Genomic DNA, 13,696 nt, shown 5'->3' with positions numbered 1-13,696 from the left:
CCCCCCCTCACCCCCGCCCGCATGGGGGGCGCATAGCGCCTCCAGGTGGACGTCACACTGGCCTGGTCTTAATTGGCCTACCCATGTAAAATGGCAGAACGCCCTCAATCGGGGGTGCTGATCAGGAACATGCCTGCTCCCAGACAATCCCCCCCAATGAGGGGAAAATGCTGCCCTATGTTTCCTCTTGTGGGAGAATCTAATACTAGGGACCACTGTTTAAAAGTAAGGGACAGAGATAAGGAAAACTTTTTTCTCTCAGAGGTTTGAGTTTTGGAACACTCTTCCTCAAAAAGATGGTGAAGCAGAGCCCTCGAATATTTTTAAGGCAGAGGTAGATAGATTCTTGATAAGCAAGGGGGTGAAAGGTTACCAGGGGTAGATGGGGAATGTGGAGTTGAGGTTGAAATCAAATCTGCCCTGATCTTATTGAATGGGGGAGCAGGCTCAAAGGGCCAAGTGATGTACTCCTGTTCCTAATTTGAGTGTTCGTATGTTTATATGTCAATGAGCTTCAGCCTCATTAACCTGAAAATTGCTGAGAAAGTCAAAACAAAATATAACCATTCAAGCATGCTGATACATTCTTCTACTCAGTTGCAGAATACTGTGTTCTGGTCTGGGCTTACTTACTGCAAACGAAGCTGTTGGGTGTTCAACTACATGCTATGTGACTTTATGTCATATACATGCATATGAATTAGGAGCAGGTGTAGACCAATCAGTCCCTCAAGCCTGCTCCACCATTCAATAAGATCATGGTGGACTCAACACTACATTCCCACCTACCCCAACATCCTTTGACTCCCTGTTTAGACAAGAATCTATCTCCCTCTGCCTTAAAAATAATCAATGGTTCTGTTTCTACCATTTTCTGAGGAAGAGAGTTCCAAAGGCTCACAACCTTCTGAAAGAAAAGAACTTCTCCTGGTCTCTGTCTTAAGTGAAAGACCCCTTATTTTTAAACTGTGTCATTGTGCCCTACAGCCCTTCCAGTCCTCTACAATACTGCTCTTCCACATCTTTGTCCTTCAAATGAAGTATCAATTAGTGAATAGGCTTTGTAATTAAATCATGTTTCCAATTCCATGACTTACAAGCAAATAGCTTGCTCACAGCTGTGAGGCGTAAACAAGGTGACCAAAGGAAGGCAATATTACATTTACCCCTAATCTCTCTTTCCGAAAATGAAAAAAAGACACATAACTTATACAAAACTGATACAAAATGCATCACTCATGCAAATTTAAACCATTCATTTTTACAGGAATGCATAATTCCAATCAACAAACTATACCCATGCAGCTCTCATGTCAGGCTACACCTTTAGTACTACTTTCAGTCTTTGTCACCAAGTTATTCAAGTTCTGGATACAGTAGATAGAAGTGGCACAAATTTAATCCTCAGCATCATAGGACTGGTTATGAATAACAACCAGGGCAAGTGAATAATATACGGGTAAGCAGTTACTTCCTCCTTCAAGCAAAAATTGTGTGAGATAAAGGATAAAATGGTGTAAAAGCATTAGCGCACTGCAACCTGTTAGGCAATTTGGTCACCATGACAAAGGGTTGTAAATTTAATTAAAAGGTTAATTCCACCAATTATAACATCTTTATATAGCACCAATTTAGATACTCACTGGTACTCCCAATACCCGAGTTAGCTGGTCAGCTTTTGTTTGTCGAACAGAGTTTCCTGAATTGGTGACAAACACCACAGGCACTAAAAATTCCCCCTTAACATTCACTAGCTTCTTGAAAGCTTTCCTGGCAGCTGGTATGGGTGTTTTTCCTCGCACCAGCACTCCATCAATGTCAACAAGGAGGCCAAAGTAGGGCTGGAAATTCAACAGAAAAAAGGGTTACTCTGTCTTCAAAAATGTTTTTGGGAATACAATAAAATCAGCTACCAACTCAGCATAGATTCTGTTATCCACATTAGATTTTATAAATGAGTCACTCGTATCAATCATTACATGACTATCCATGAGGAATGATTCAGCTTTTCTTCTTCTTCAGTTCTCTCCCCGAAGGCAGGTCCAACCCAAGGCACCACAATCTCTCCACCACGAGGCAGGCCCTGGAATCGCCTCAGCTGGAACGAGAATCAAACCCCTGTCGTTGGTACCAATCTGATCCACACCAGCCGTCCAGTCAACTGAACCAACTGGCTGGCTCCCCCCACCCCTTTCCCCACCCCCTCCCCCCTCCAAGGTGCTGTGGCGACATGCACTATTACGTGCATGCTGTAGTCTGGAGCTATGAATAGTGACAGTTGAGGTTCCAATTGTTTTGCATCCTGTGGCTGACCAAAAATCTCTCCCGCTTTTACCACCTGCCATTGGCATATGTTGGAAGGGTTTACAGATTGGTAATCTGTGTGGCTGCATTATGAATGCATCTTCCTTGGTCATCAAGTCCTAGAGTTTGACTTGAACCCGGAGCTCCTGGATCAGAGGCGGGGTTGGCCCTGGCGAATAATTGTGTCTCTACAAATGCTTAAAATCATAAGTGCCTGCACAAACCTACCGTAAAACTTTTGAGATCCATTTTAAATACATTAGTAAAATGTCACAAGCATAATGGGTTTACCAGAAACCATCTACCTATAAAGTTAAAAGCCTTACACCCAACACTTATCTGTTACAAGACATCACATATCCATAATGCAAAAATTACTCAGCAGCTGAAATAAGGATGTGCTATATTACCAAATATCTTACTGATAAATAAAAATAAGCAATGTAAAATAGCACTCTGCAATTTATTTTTTGTAAACCATCAACAGCTACAAGCATTTAAATAAGCACCTTCAACATTGAAAATCATCTCAAGACAATTCACAGAGGGGAAAATTTCACATTATCATCCCAAACTGGCATGTAGCAGAAACTGACCAAACTTACTGATAATGTTTACAATACAATAAGCCCATGAAAAATTAAACAATCAAGGTGAAAATGCTAATTCTTACAATATTGTAAGGGGAGTTGAGGAGAAATTTCTTCACCCAAAGGGTGATGGGAGTCTGGAACTCACTGCCTGAAATGGTGGTTGAGTCAGAAACTCTCGTAACATTTAAGGAGTATTTAGATATTCACTTGCATTGCTATAGCCTCCAGGGCTATGGGCCAAGCGCTGGAAAATGTGATTAGTGTAGTCAGATCTTGGTTGACCAGCATGGACACGATGGGCCGAATGGCCTCCTTCTGTGCTGTAAACTTCTATGAGTCTATAAAATGTTGTTTTCTCAGAGACATCTACTCCATCTACACCTGGGGCCCCACTTAGATTACTCTGCTGGAGATATAATTATTCGGTTGGTTTCAGTTGCCTTTTCTTTTCTACAAATGCCTTGGGTTTTTCAGTGCTAACCAGTGCAAGTCCCTCTCATCATCTTAATTTTGATGAGGTACCTCTATTTTGTTCCTGCCCTGTGCCACTACTCCATTCCCAGATCTTGCTACTTTAGAGGTGGGGGTATATCAGAGGCACAGCGCTGTGTATCTGTTTCCAACCCCCACAATCAGTGCTTCTAAGCCAACAACCACCCACTCAGTTGTCCCCATCCTCAATTCACTGACTAACTAGAAAAATAACAACTGCATTGCAAAAGAGGCAGTCAGGCATATAAATCAATGTGACTTGACATGTTTTCTCATTGTTTTCTTACAATTTGGTTTGCACTCGTTTAATGTGACACCAGTCAGAACGGATTTATCCTCTGATTTTACATGCTGATGATCAAAGAAACTGATTTTCATATATAACTAAAACAGAATACAGGAGTCAGATAAACAGTAGTCTTTTTGATAATTGGATACTTTTCCCAGAATATTAAATCGCCAAAACAAGTTTTCTGCAGACCAACACAGAAAATGCTGGGGAGAAGGGTCATACAGACTCAAAACATTAGCTTTGTTTTTCTCTCTCTACAGATGCTGTCAGACCCGCTGAGTTTTTCCAGCATTTTCTGTTTTTGTTTTAGATTTCCAGCATCTGCAATCTTTTGCTTTTTTCTGCAGGCCAGTTGTCCTCAGCCAGCAATTTCCCATTCATTCATTTTAAATGGGCAAAAAATTTCAAGCTGGCAAACACGAAAACAGAACCTCAGAAGCAAATTTATTTTGCAAATGCAAACTACTCTGTGCAGGTTGAGGTAACATCTTAATCTTTCTTCACAATTCTGGATTTGCAATTCAGCAATTTGCCTGCTGGGAAGGTCAAATGTAAAACCTGTTGGGTGCCTAACAATTCAGAGTGTTTGCTTTTGAGGACACCGTCACAGGATTGAGCAAGTCCAAAAACAACAAATCGATTTTCCTCCAGAAAGTCAGAACATTGCACAGTGTAGCACCATTTCCAATGGGAGGCCGCCTTCATTGAACTCTTCGGATCTCTGAATTGCTGTGATTCAATGCTTGGGGTTTAATGAGTTCAGCATTTTGGATACAATCTTCACGATATGCTTCAAGTTCAGGTGCTTGACATCAGATAGTTTTCTCAAGTTTCTCACTTTCTCGATATCCCTACCCAAGGTTTCAATATTTAGTAGCACAATACTCCTCTGTTTCAAGCCACTATCTGATTCTCTTTATAAAGATGTTAATCGATTATACTTCAAACAACAGTTTGTGGCTGAAAAGTCAGGAACCTGACCATCTTCAGTGTGGTAATTTTTTTTCCAGCTTTCCCTTTAATACTACATTATCTTCAATTTATGCCCTCATATTACTGTCTTACCAAACATTAGAGATAATCTGTCACCATTTATCCTGTCTTAGCCCTGCATAATCTTATAGGTTGTGAAGATCTGGGTCACCCCTCAATCTTCTCAGCTCCAGTGAATAAGCTTCAGTTTTTCTATTCTATCTCTATAACTGTAACCTCACTTTGACAATATGCCAATGAATCTACACAGCATTTTTACTATCTTTTTTTTTCCTTTTCACTATCATTTTTTTCCCTTACTACAAGGGGGCGCCCAAAACAGCTGCCTGTTACCTGGGTGTAGAATAGCTGAAACAAAAACAGAATTACCTGGAAAAACTCAGCAGGTCTGGCAGCATCGGTGGAGAAGAAAAGAGTTGACGTTTCGAGTCCTCATGACCCTGTCAAAGGGTCATGAGGACTCGAAACGTCAACTCTTTTCTTCTCCACCGATGCTGCCAGACCTGCTGAGTTTTTCCAGGTAATTCTGTTTTTGTTTTGGATTTCCAGCATCCGCAGTTTTTTTGTTTTTATCTCTGTGTAGAATAGCTGCATTGTCATGGATGGGTATTTACACAAAATCACTCTTGGAGTAAGATTTTTAGTGGAGAAGAATTGAAAGCTGTGTCTCAGAGTGTTGAGTAAATTTACTGCAAGCTTCTTCCAGGTTTTCAAAGCATTAATGAAATTCAAAACATTGTACAAAGTCCTCTTAATGCAGAAATTACATTGAAACTAAGCAAAGAGCTTAACTGTGATGAACTGTCACAACAAAGATGGCACATACATGTTACAAACCCAAAACATGAGCTCCAACCCTCCTACTTTGTTTTCCTCCTATAATATTTTTTGCCATTTAATTAATTCAATTAATTGTATGGCCACAAGGTTTTTCACAACAGAGCTAAAAGTCACCTGTGCAAGATCTACTCCAATCAGCAAAATGAGTAGCAGGGTTATTACACTTCCTATCTTTTTTCAACTTGACTGTATAAAAAAACACATCCTGAACATTAGATTCCATAAAGACAGCTCAGCTCAGCACAGCACCAACATTTTTAAAACAGTCACATAGGCCACCTTGGGTCACAGGCTACACAGAGAATCAAGCTGAAATAGCTATGCAGCAATTCTGCACACTTTCGTCCCATTTGTCATCTCCTTCCCTCAACACTTATTTCAAGAACATTATGCTTTTACATGAAATGCAGCAAAAATCTTGAAAAATGTTTACAATTTTAAAAGTATTGTCCTGCTTTCAATTCACAACTGTGCAAATAGAATTCGATTAAAGAGCAGTTAACATTTCAGAGATTGTACCAAAAGCTGCAACTGCAAAATCCATTAACAGCAACAAGACATACTTTTCAAGCTAAAATTATCTTAACCTTGATCACAGCAAAGTCACCAAATATTATTCACCCCTGGCTTGCTGATCCACTTAAATGCTACTCCCCAGGCTGCAACATATGCCAGTCCCATTTTTATCCACTCCTACTTATAAAGCTCCAGTGCCAACTCAGTCCGAGTCAGTCCTGTTTTCCTGAAAAATACTACTCCACCAAAATTACCTTCCCTTCTTCGAGCTTGCCATCTGAGTACAGCTACTTGATGCCAGTCCACCAATGTAAAGCCCATGGGCCCTGACAACATTCTGGCAATACTACTGAAGACTTGTGCTCCAGAACTCATGTGCCCATAGCCAAGCTGTTCCAGTACTACTACAACATTGGCATCTACCTAACAATGTTGAAAATTGCCCCATACACAAAAAGCCAGACAATCAAACCTGACCAATTATACGCACCAGTCTGCTCTCAGTGGAAGGGGTTGTTGACAGTGCTATCAAACAACACTTACTCAGAAACAACCTACTCACTGACAACAGTTTGGGTTTCGCCACAGCCATCAGCTCCTGACCTCATTAGAGCCTTGGTCCAAATATGGCCAAAAGAGCTGAACTCAAGAAATGAGGTGAAAGTGACTACCCTTGACATCAAGGCAGCATAAGACTGAGTGTGGCATCAAGAAGTCCTAGCAAAATTGAAGTCAATGGGAATCAGGGGAAAACTCTCCACCGGCTGGAATCATACCTAGCACAAAGGAAGATGGTTGATTGTTGGTGATTAAATATCTCAGTCCCAGGATATTGTTGCAGGAGTTCCTTGGGGTAGTGTCCTAGGCCCAACCATCTTCAGCTGCTTCATCAGTGACTTTCCCTTCATCATAAGGTCAGAAGCGGGGATGCTCTCTGATGGTTGCACAGTGTTCAGCATTGTTCACAACTCCTCAGATATTGAAGTAGATCATGTCCATATGCAGCAAGACCTGGACAACATTCAGGTTTGGGCTGATAAGTGACGAGCAACATTCATTCCACACAAGTGCCTGGCAATGCCGCTTCCCAACAAGAGAGAATCTAACCATCTCCCCTTGACATTCAATGGCATTACCATCACTGGATCCCTCAATATCAACATCTAAAGGGTTACCATTGACAAGAAACTGAAATGGACCAGCCATATAAATTGAGGTGGCCCCCTAGCCACCTCAATCTTTTCAGTCTTCATACTCCTCATTGAATGGTCCCACTCCCTACCAAATGATAGCCATTACTAGCACATTCTCCACCCACTCTCTAGAGGCTCCACTCATTCTGGAGAGGCAGTTACCCATCTTTTCTAACTTGTGACATAGAAAAATCAGTAGAGGAACAACTTGAGAGAAAATATAAACAATGTAGACGTAAGAGTGCTGGTGGGAGAAAAGGGGTCAGGAAAGACATACAGAAAAAATGAAACTGAAACAATGAGAAAAAGAGTCAATGTTTTAAATACCACAGTGAGAATATTGGGGTAAGAGCAAGTGAAAAAGAGAAAGTGAGCATCACAGCAAGAGGAAGAGAGAGAAAGAGGCAAATGTAATTTGTGGGAGAGAAACAGAGAGGCAGGTACAGGAAAAGGTAATCTAACATTCCCAGCAGCAAACTGATGGAGTCAGATCAACTGTCCATCTTATATCCTGCAAAATTTTATCTTCCAGTCACTTCAATGGAAAGTTAAATCAGCTGGGGTGTAAAACGGGTGGCCTATCTGATCTTGGTTCAAATTAACTCCATACTGTATTGTTCAAGAGCAAATGTCATAGGAGGTCAACTGTATTATAATACCAGGTTTGTGCAATTTTAAAGTTGCACATTTCCCAACTCGTCATTAACAGGAGATTGGCTAATTATTAAAAACAAAAGCTCATTTTTGAACAGAGCACAGCAGATCTGGTGCTATATCACTAGGGGTACATTTCTTCAATATACACACTAGTTGCACAAGTTCCACAAAATTTTACGTTTACAGGTCTTGGAGATCACCCTAAGGTGCATCACATCAGAAGCACCATTCAGTTCATTCTACTGCACACAATCAAACCACTGTTATATACTGCAACCAGATCCTAGGTACGCTGGGTTTTATTCTGGAATTGGCCAACGTGGAAACCACAATAGGCAGTTCAGATCTGATAACCAATTTCAATCATATTTGCCCCTTCTAATTATCAAAATTCAGTATGACCAGGATTGAAAATGGAATCTAAATGAATTTAACATGTGTTAATTGCATCTACAAGGATTAGAAATAGACATATTGACTTATAAAGATTTTCCTTTTCCCACCTATTTCCATTATATAAAATAAAAAAAAAACCCACTAGAGCTATACCTTGAGTGCCCTACCATCCATTCTTAATTAGCACATTCGTTTAGATAATATCACCAACTTTATCTTTAACACCTATGTGTTCTATTGTACTATTGTTGTTGACATCTTTTGATATTCTGCTTCTATCACTGCTTGTTTGTCGCTACAACCACACCAACCCCCTCCACCTCTCTGTCTCTCTATCTCTCCGCCCCCCACACACACACCTTAAACCAGCTTATATTTCAGCTCTTTCCTGGACTCGAACTCAAGTTCTGTCGAAGGGTCATGAGGACTCGAAACGTCAACTCTTTTCTTCTCCGCCGATGCTGCTAGACCTGCTGAGTTTTTCCAGGTAATTCTGTTTTTGTTTTGGATTTCCAGCATCCGCAGTTTTTTTGTTTTTATTATTATTATATTGTTTGTTCTGTCAGAATACAGCTATTTTTCCCAGCTATGTTCGCCAATCACGTGAAACAAACCGATGATTACGGACAAATGCAACATTACATAGTGGTACCAAACATAACAGCAATTTGCCTTTATACGGCGTAGTAAAATGTCCCAAGGCGCTTTACAGGAGGTTATATTCAGACGAATATTGACACCGAGCCACAAAACTAACGACCAACGAGCCAGGTTTTAAAAATCCGCTCAAAGGAGTCGAGAAGGCGAAGAGTTTCAGAAAGGGGTTCCATTACTGTAAATGCGGAACTCTCCCTGCAAGGAATTCACAGCAAGCTATAAAAAACAATTAGACCATCAGTCGGTAAAATAAGCTCAACAGCAGTAGCGCATGGATAGTGACTGAAATACTTTCAGAATTGACCGTGCAAATGTTTGAACAGTTGTCCATACAATGTCATTTAAGGTTAACTTACTGTGCGTGGAATATAGGAATTTAAGTACCACTGGGACTTTTTTAACAACAATTCTAAATGTAACATTTAAATTTGCCAATTTAGACGCCAAGATATTTGAGTTTATTGCGATAAGCAAGTTCCCTGTCCTTTAACTGTTGCACTGTTTGATGAGCACTATGCAGCTTTTGGTTACTGGTATCGATGGGGAATATGTGTCCCCGGAGTTCCCTCCAGCCTCCAGCTGGGGCAGAGTGGCGCTGGATGAGCGGAGCATTCACACCCCGGATCTCCTTCACCCCCTCTCTTCCCCCGCAACTGTTTGTTACCTGGGACTCGGCTGTGCCTCCTACGAGTCTACAGCTTGCCGGCGCTCGCTCCTTTTTCAGCCTCTGGAGTGCCGTGCGAGCGACGCGGCTGAGCGACAGCAACACCCTCATGGTGCCGGTGCCGCGGCTTTGTGCGCTGCAGCCGTGGACTGTTCCCGGCCGCTGCCGTTCACCCAGCGCCCGCCGCTCGCCGGCTCATTGTGTTCCCGGAGCCCGAGAGCTGCAGCTATCAACCCCCATCTCCCAGACGTCACTGCCCCCGCTGATTGACAGATGCCCTCCCCCCCAACCCACCCCCACACACCCTCCCCCCTCCCCCTCGCCCCCGGCCGGGAGGCTTTTGCAGCGCCTCATGAGAGTGACGCTCAGCCTCCCTCATCCCTTGCGAGTGAGCACAAAGCGTATTAACATCATCACAGCAACAACGCAGGCCCCAATGTAAGCGGCCAGAGCACAAAAAACCCACATCACAGCAACAAACACAATGTACCAACCTAATAGCAGCAACACAATGTAACAACCTAATAGCAACAACACAATGTAACAACCTAATGTAAGTGGCCAGAACAGAGATCCAAGCAACATCGCAGCGGACATCAGGTAAGTGAGCCGAGATGGAAAGGATGCTGCCTCAAATGAAAAGATTGGCGGATCGTGATCGGACTTCTCTTGCATCCAAAAACAAAAGGACACAGTGAGCCCAGATATAATAGAAGAAAAGACAAGGAGTAATTCGGAATGCTTCATTATCTGTTGAACCAAATGACGAGGTTCTTCTGACTTAGGCGACGGTTGTTAACAATTTATGCTCTAATATAGCATACATGGTGACATACGTGGCAGTTTGTTTATTGTTATTGGACCAATTATAACCTACTTTTGTCAGATACTCAAAATAAATTTGTGTGGTATCCAGTAATGCCAGATAAACAAGAGCCCATGTGACGTGCTGAGATCACGTTTCATTCAAGAAAACTTAACGGTATTCATTACATCAACATACAGATTGTACCAGGGTGTCTGATTTTGTGGATATCAATTTCAATGTGAAAGTAATATATTTTTGAAGTAATAAGGGACACGTAGTCTCTGCCCTTGAGGCAGCTGCTGCCGGAAGAGACCATCACCCATCTCTCCGGAATATGCCTTTGCAATGAATTTGTGGAAACAAATGTGTTAATTTTTGCAGTGATTCCTTCTGAGCAGCTCTATTACACAGTAATCTGTGCACTATGGACTGTTCACAGCGATATACACCAAGATAGCCGTGACTGCTGCTGGAAAGCCATCATCTCGGTGAAAGCTACTCTTCAATCTGCCCGAAACTTGTTGGTCTTCCAATGCAAAGAGCTGCCCACTGCCAAGAGTTGCAGAATGGCACATTCCAAGGTACAAGATTATGTGCTGAGGGGTGCATTGAAGTTTGGGGCAACCACCACGAAGGTTTAATGGGGAAAAGCCACTGTTTAGAGCCCCCCACCATCGTACACCTAGGAGCTTGATTTATGTAAAATCCCTAAGTCTTTACATTCAATGTAATGTAAATGTAATGTAAGTGGAGTGAGGCACCCATGGGTACTGTATTGAACCAAATTGACCTGTAATGCGCTTTAGGTTCTGTCACAATTGAATTGTGTTGTAATGTACCTTTGCAAATTTCAAGAATAAAGTAAATTTTGGGGAAAAAATGTAGGGGAAGGAATATTCCTTAAATGGTAAGATCTGAAATGGAACAGATGAACTTTTGATGTCCAGATATAGGTCAAAGTAGCAGTGAAGTATCTTAGGCGATTAAGACAGTAATCAGACTTCTTGGTTTTCTACCATTTGCCCCATCCAAACTGCCATTGTGGCAGTGTAGTTCTTATCACCAAATACAGCTTGATCTCTCCCGTTGCTTCTCTGACAAATTCTCCTCTTTTAAGAACCCTGTTCCACCCATCTCACCTCTTTTAAAATCCTCACTGACCTAAACCTCATCTTTTGTCCTTTGTACTGAGATATCCTCACTCCTTTCATCCCTTAGCCTCTTCACTGAATGTCTCCTCACCTTTCATGATTTTGACTCCATCCCAACTCACCTTGTTCTCTCTCTTCTGATGTTTATTACCTTCCTTTCCTCCTTTACCTATTTCCTCAATCTATACTCTCCTGTCCATACTCACAGACTCACAGTCACTGCCACATTCCTCCACCCGCCCCCCCACCCCCCCCCCCCCCCCCCACCCCCACCCCACTCCCGCCCACTGACTGACCTAGCAATCTTATGTGGCCTCTCTGTTCCCTTGTCTCAATCACAGACCAGGCCATCTCTGAGAACTTCACCACTCACCCTTCACCCTTCCATCATCTATCAACACTTTGTTTTGTATCTGCCTCATGAAAAATCCTACTCCAACTCCCTAACAACTGTTAGGGACCTAACTGCTCAAGCTTTGACCCTCAATTTTTCACAATATTTCTGCAGCTTTTAATCTGCACAATCACTCCCTCAACTCTACTTTTGTTGCCCTTGTCCCAAGTTCAACACTTACTCTCACCCAGCCTGTCATTCCTTCTGGTCAGGCCCCGATCTTCACTCTCTCAAGATCAAGGTTCAGGGACTTAAGTGGATCTGGCGCACAAATAATTGAGCCATTCATCACCAAATCAAGCACTACTGGGCTCTGTTCTCCTCTGCCAAACAGATCATCCTGGAATGCAAAGCTAACCCCCAGCTTCTTTTCTTCACTATCAATCCTCTCCTTAACTCCCTGTCCTATGCTTCCCCCCCACCCCCACAAACAAATCTAATTAGTTCATGGAAATCTTTGTCATTTAAATTCACAATCTATTGAGCCAACTTTACTGCATCTCTGCCATTTCCCTTTCCTTCAACATCAAACTTTCCCCAGTATTACCCCTCCCATAGCCCTGAACTGGCTTCTTTCCCTAATTTCTCTCCTGTCTCCCCTCATGCCCTCTTTAAGCTTATCTTGCCCACGAAACCCAACTCCTATTGTCTCAACCCTGCTCCCATTGGACTGTTGACTTCCCAACTTTTCTTTCCTGGCTTCCATGATAGCTGACATTATAAAAACCCTCTTCAGCTACTGTCTACCTTCCTCTCAAAACTGCCGTCATCACTCCCTGCTCTTGTAAAAATGCAACCTTGATCCCTTTGTTCCTGCAAACTACTGCCCTATCTCCATTCTCCCTTGGTTCTCCAAAGTTCTTGAACATGTTGTTGCTTCCCAATTGGTGCCTATTTTGATCAAAGGTCTTTTGAAAATCCAGATACCTTATATCTACTTCATCACCATTGTCTACCCTGTTACCTTCTCAAAAAAATTCAATAAGGTTGGTCAAGCAAGATTTTCCCTTTTGAATATTCCATTCTAACTATTCATTATTATATTTCTCATTTATAAATGTATAGATTTTTTTATTTGCTTCCTTAGAAGAGATTCCATTATTTTTCCTACTCACTGATGTTCAGCTAACTGTGTCTATAGTTCCCCAGACATGTCCTTTCCCTCCTCTTAAATGTAGGAATTACCTTAGCTATCCGCCAGTCCTCTGGCATGATGCCTTTTTCTAATGAATTATTAAATATGCGTATTAATGCCTCTGCTAACTCTTCCCTAGAGATGAGGCAGCCTGTGGGCTCTTTACTGAAAATGGGAGTGGGTGAGCAGTTGAGCTGTTTTGAGTCGAGTCCCCACTTCCATGACCCCTTTCACCATCATTCTTCTTTTGATCAAGCTGCACCTCATTGCTATCCTTGCGCTGGAAAACATTTTGTCACAAATCAATGAGGCACTGTAAGGCCAGGGCTAAGATATCTGTCAAGCTATTTAAGGTTGCAGACATGTTGGTATCCAGAATCTTCACAGTGGCATTGAAGGTGTTCATGGACTCATTTAATTGGAGTATACGACAGTTGATGGCACTGTTCTCTATACACAGAGGAGATATCAACTCAGAGGTTTCTGACAACAACCCTGTCATGATTGAGGTGGACTGCACGGAACTCTCTGTAGTGGTGGTGATTCAGCTTTGAAGTCCTGTCAGTGCATCACTCATTGACTGCTCAATGATTCTCCTCTTCACCAACAGC

The 13,696-nt window shown here is 42.1% G+C and overlaps 1 protein-coding gene across 1 annotated transcript in view; it reads right to left on the bottom strand.

Moving 5' to 3' along the window:
• Positions 1–9,750, bottom strand: part of zgc:77375 (uncharacterized protein LOC402927 homolog) — a 44,390-nt gene extending 34,640 nt beyond the window's left edge. Inside the window, exons 1-2 of the mRNA XM_041190819.1 lie at positions 9,598–9,750; positions 1,644–1,841 (exon numbers count right to left, since the gene is read on the bottom strand). Of these exons, the coding sequence (XP_041046753.1) occupies positions 1,644–1,841; positions 9,598–9,708 (309 nt within the window). The 5' untranslated portion in view covers positions 9,709–9,750. The remainder of the gene's footprint in view (positions 1–1,643; positions 1,842–9,597) is intronic.
• Positions 9,751–13,696: the final 3,946 nt, after the last annotated feature.

The sequence above is a fragment of the Carcharodon carcharias genome, chromosome 7, assembly GCF_017639515.1.
Source record: "Carcharodon carcharias isolate sCarCar2 chromosome 7, sCarCar2.pri, whole genome shotgun sequence".
NCBI lineage: Eukaryota > Metazoa > Chordata > Chondrichthyes > Lamniformes > Lamnidae > Carcharodon > Carcharodon carcharias.
Note: the sequence above shows the minus strand (reverse complement) of the source record. Positions and strands in the feature narration are given on the sequence as shown.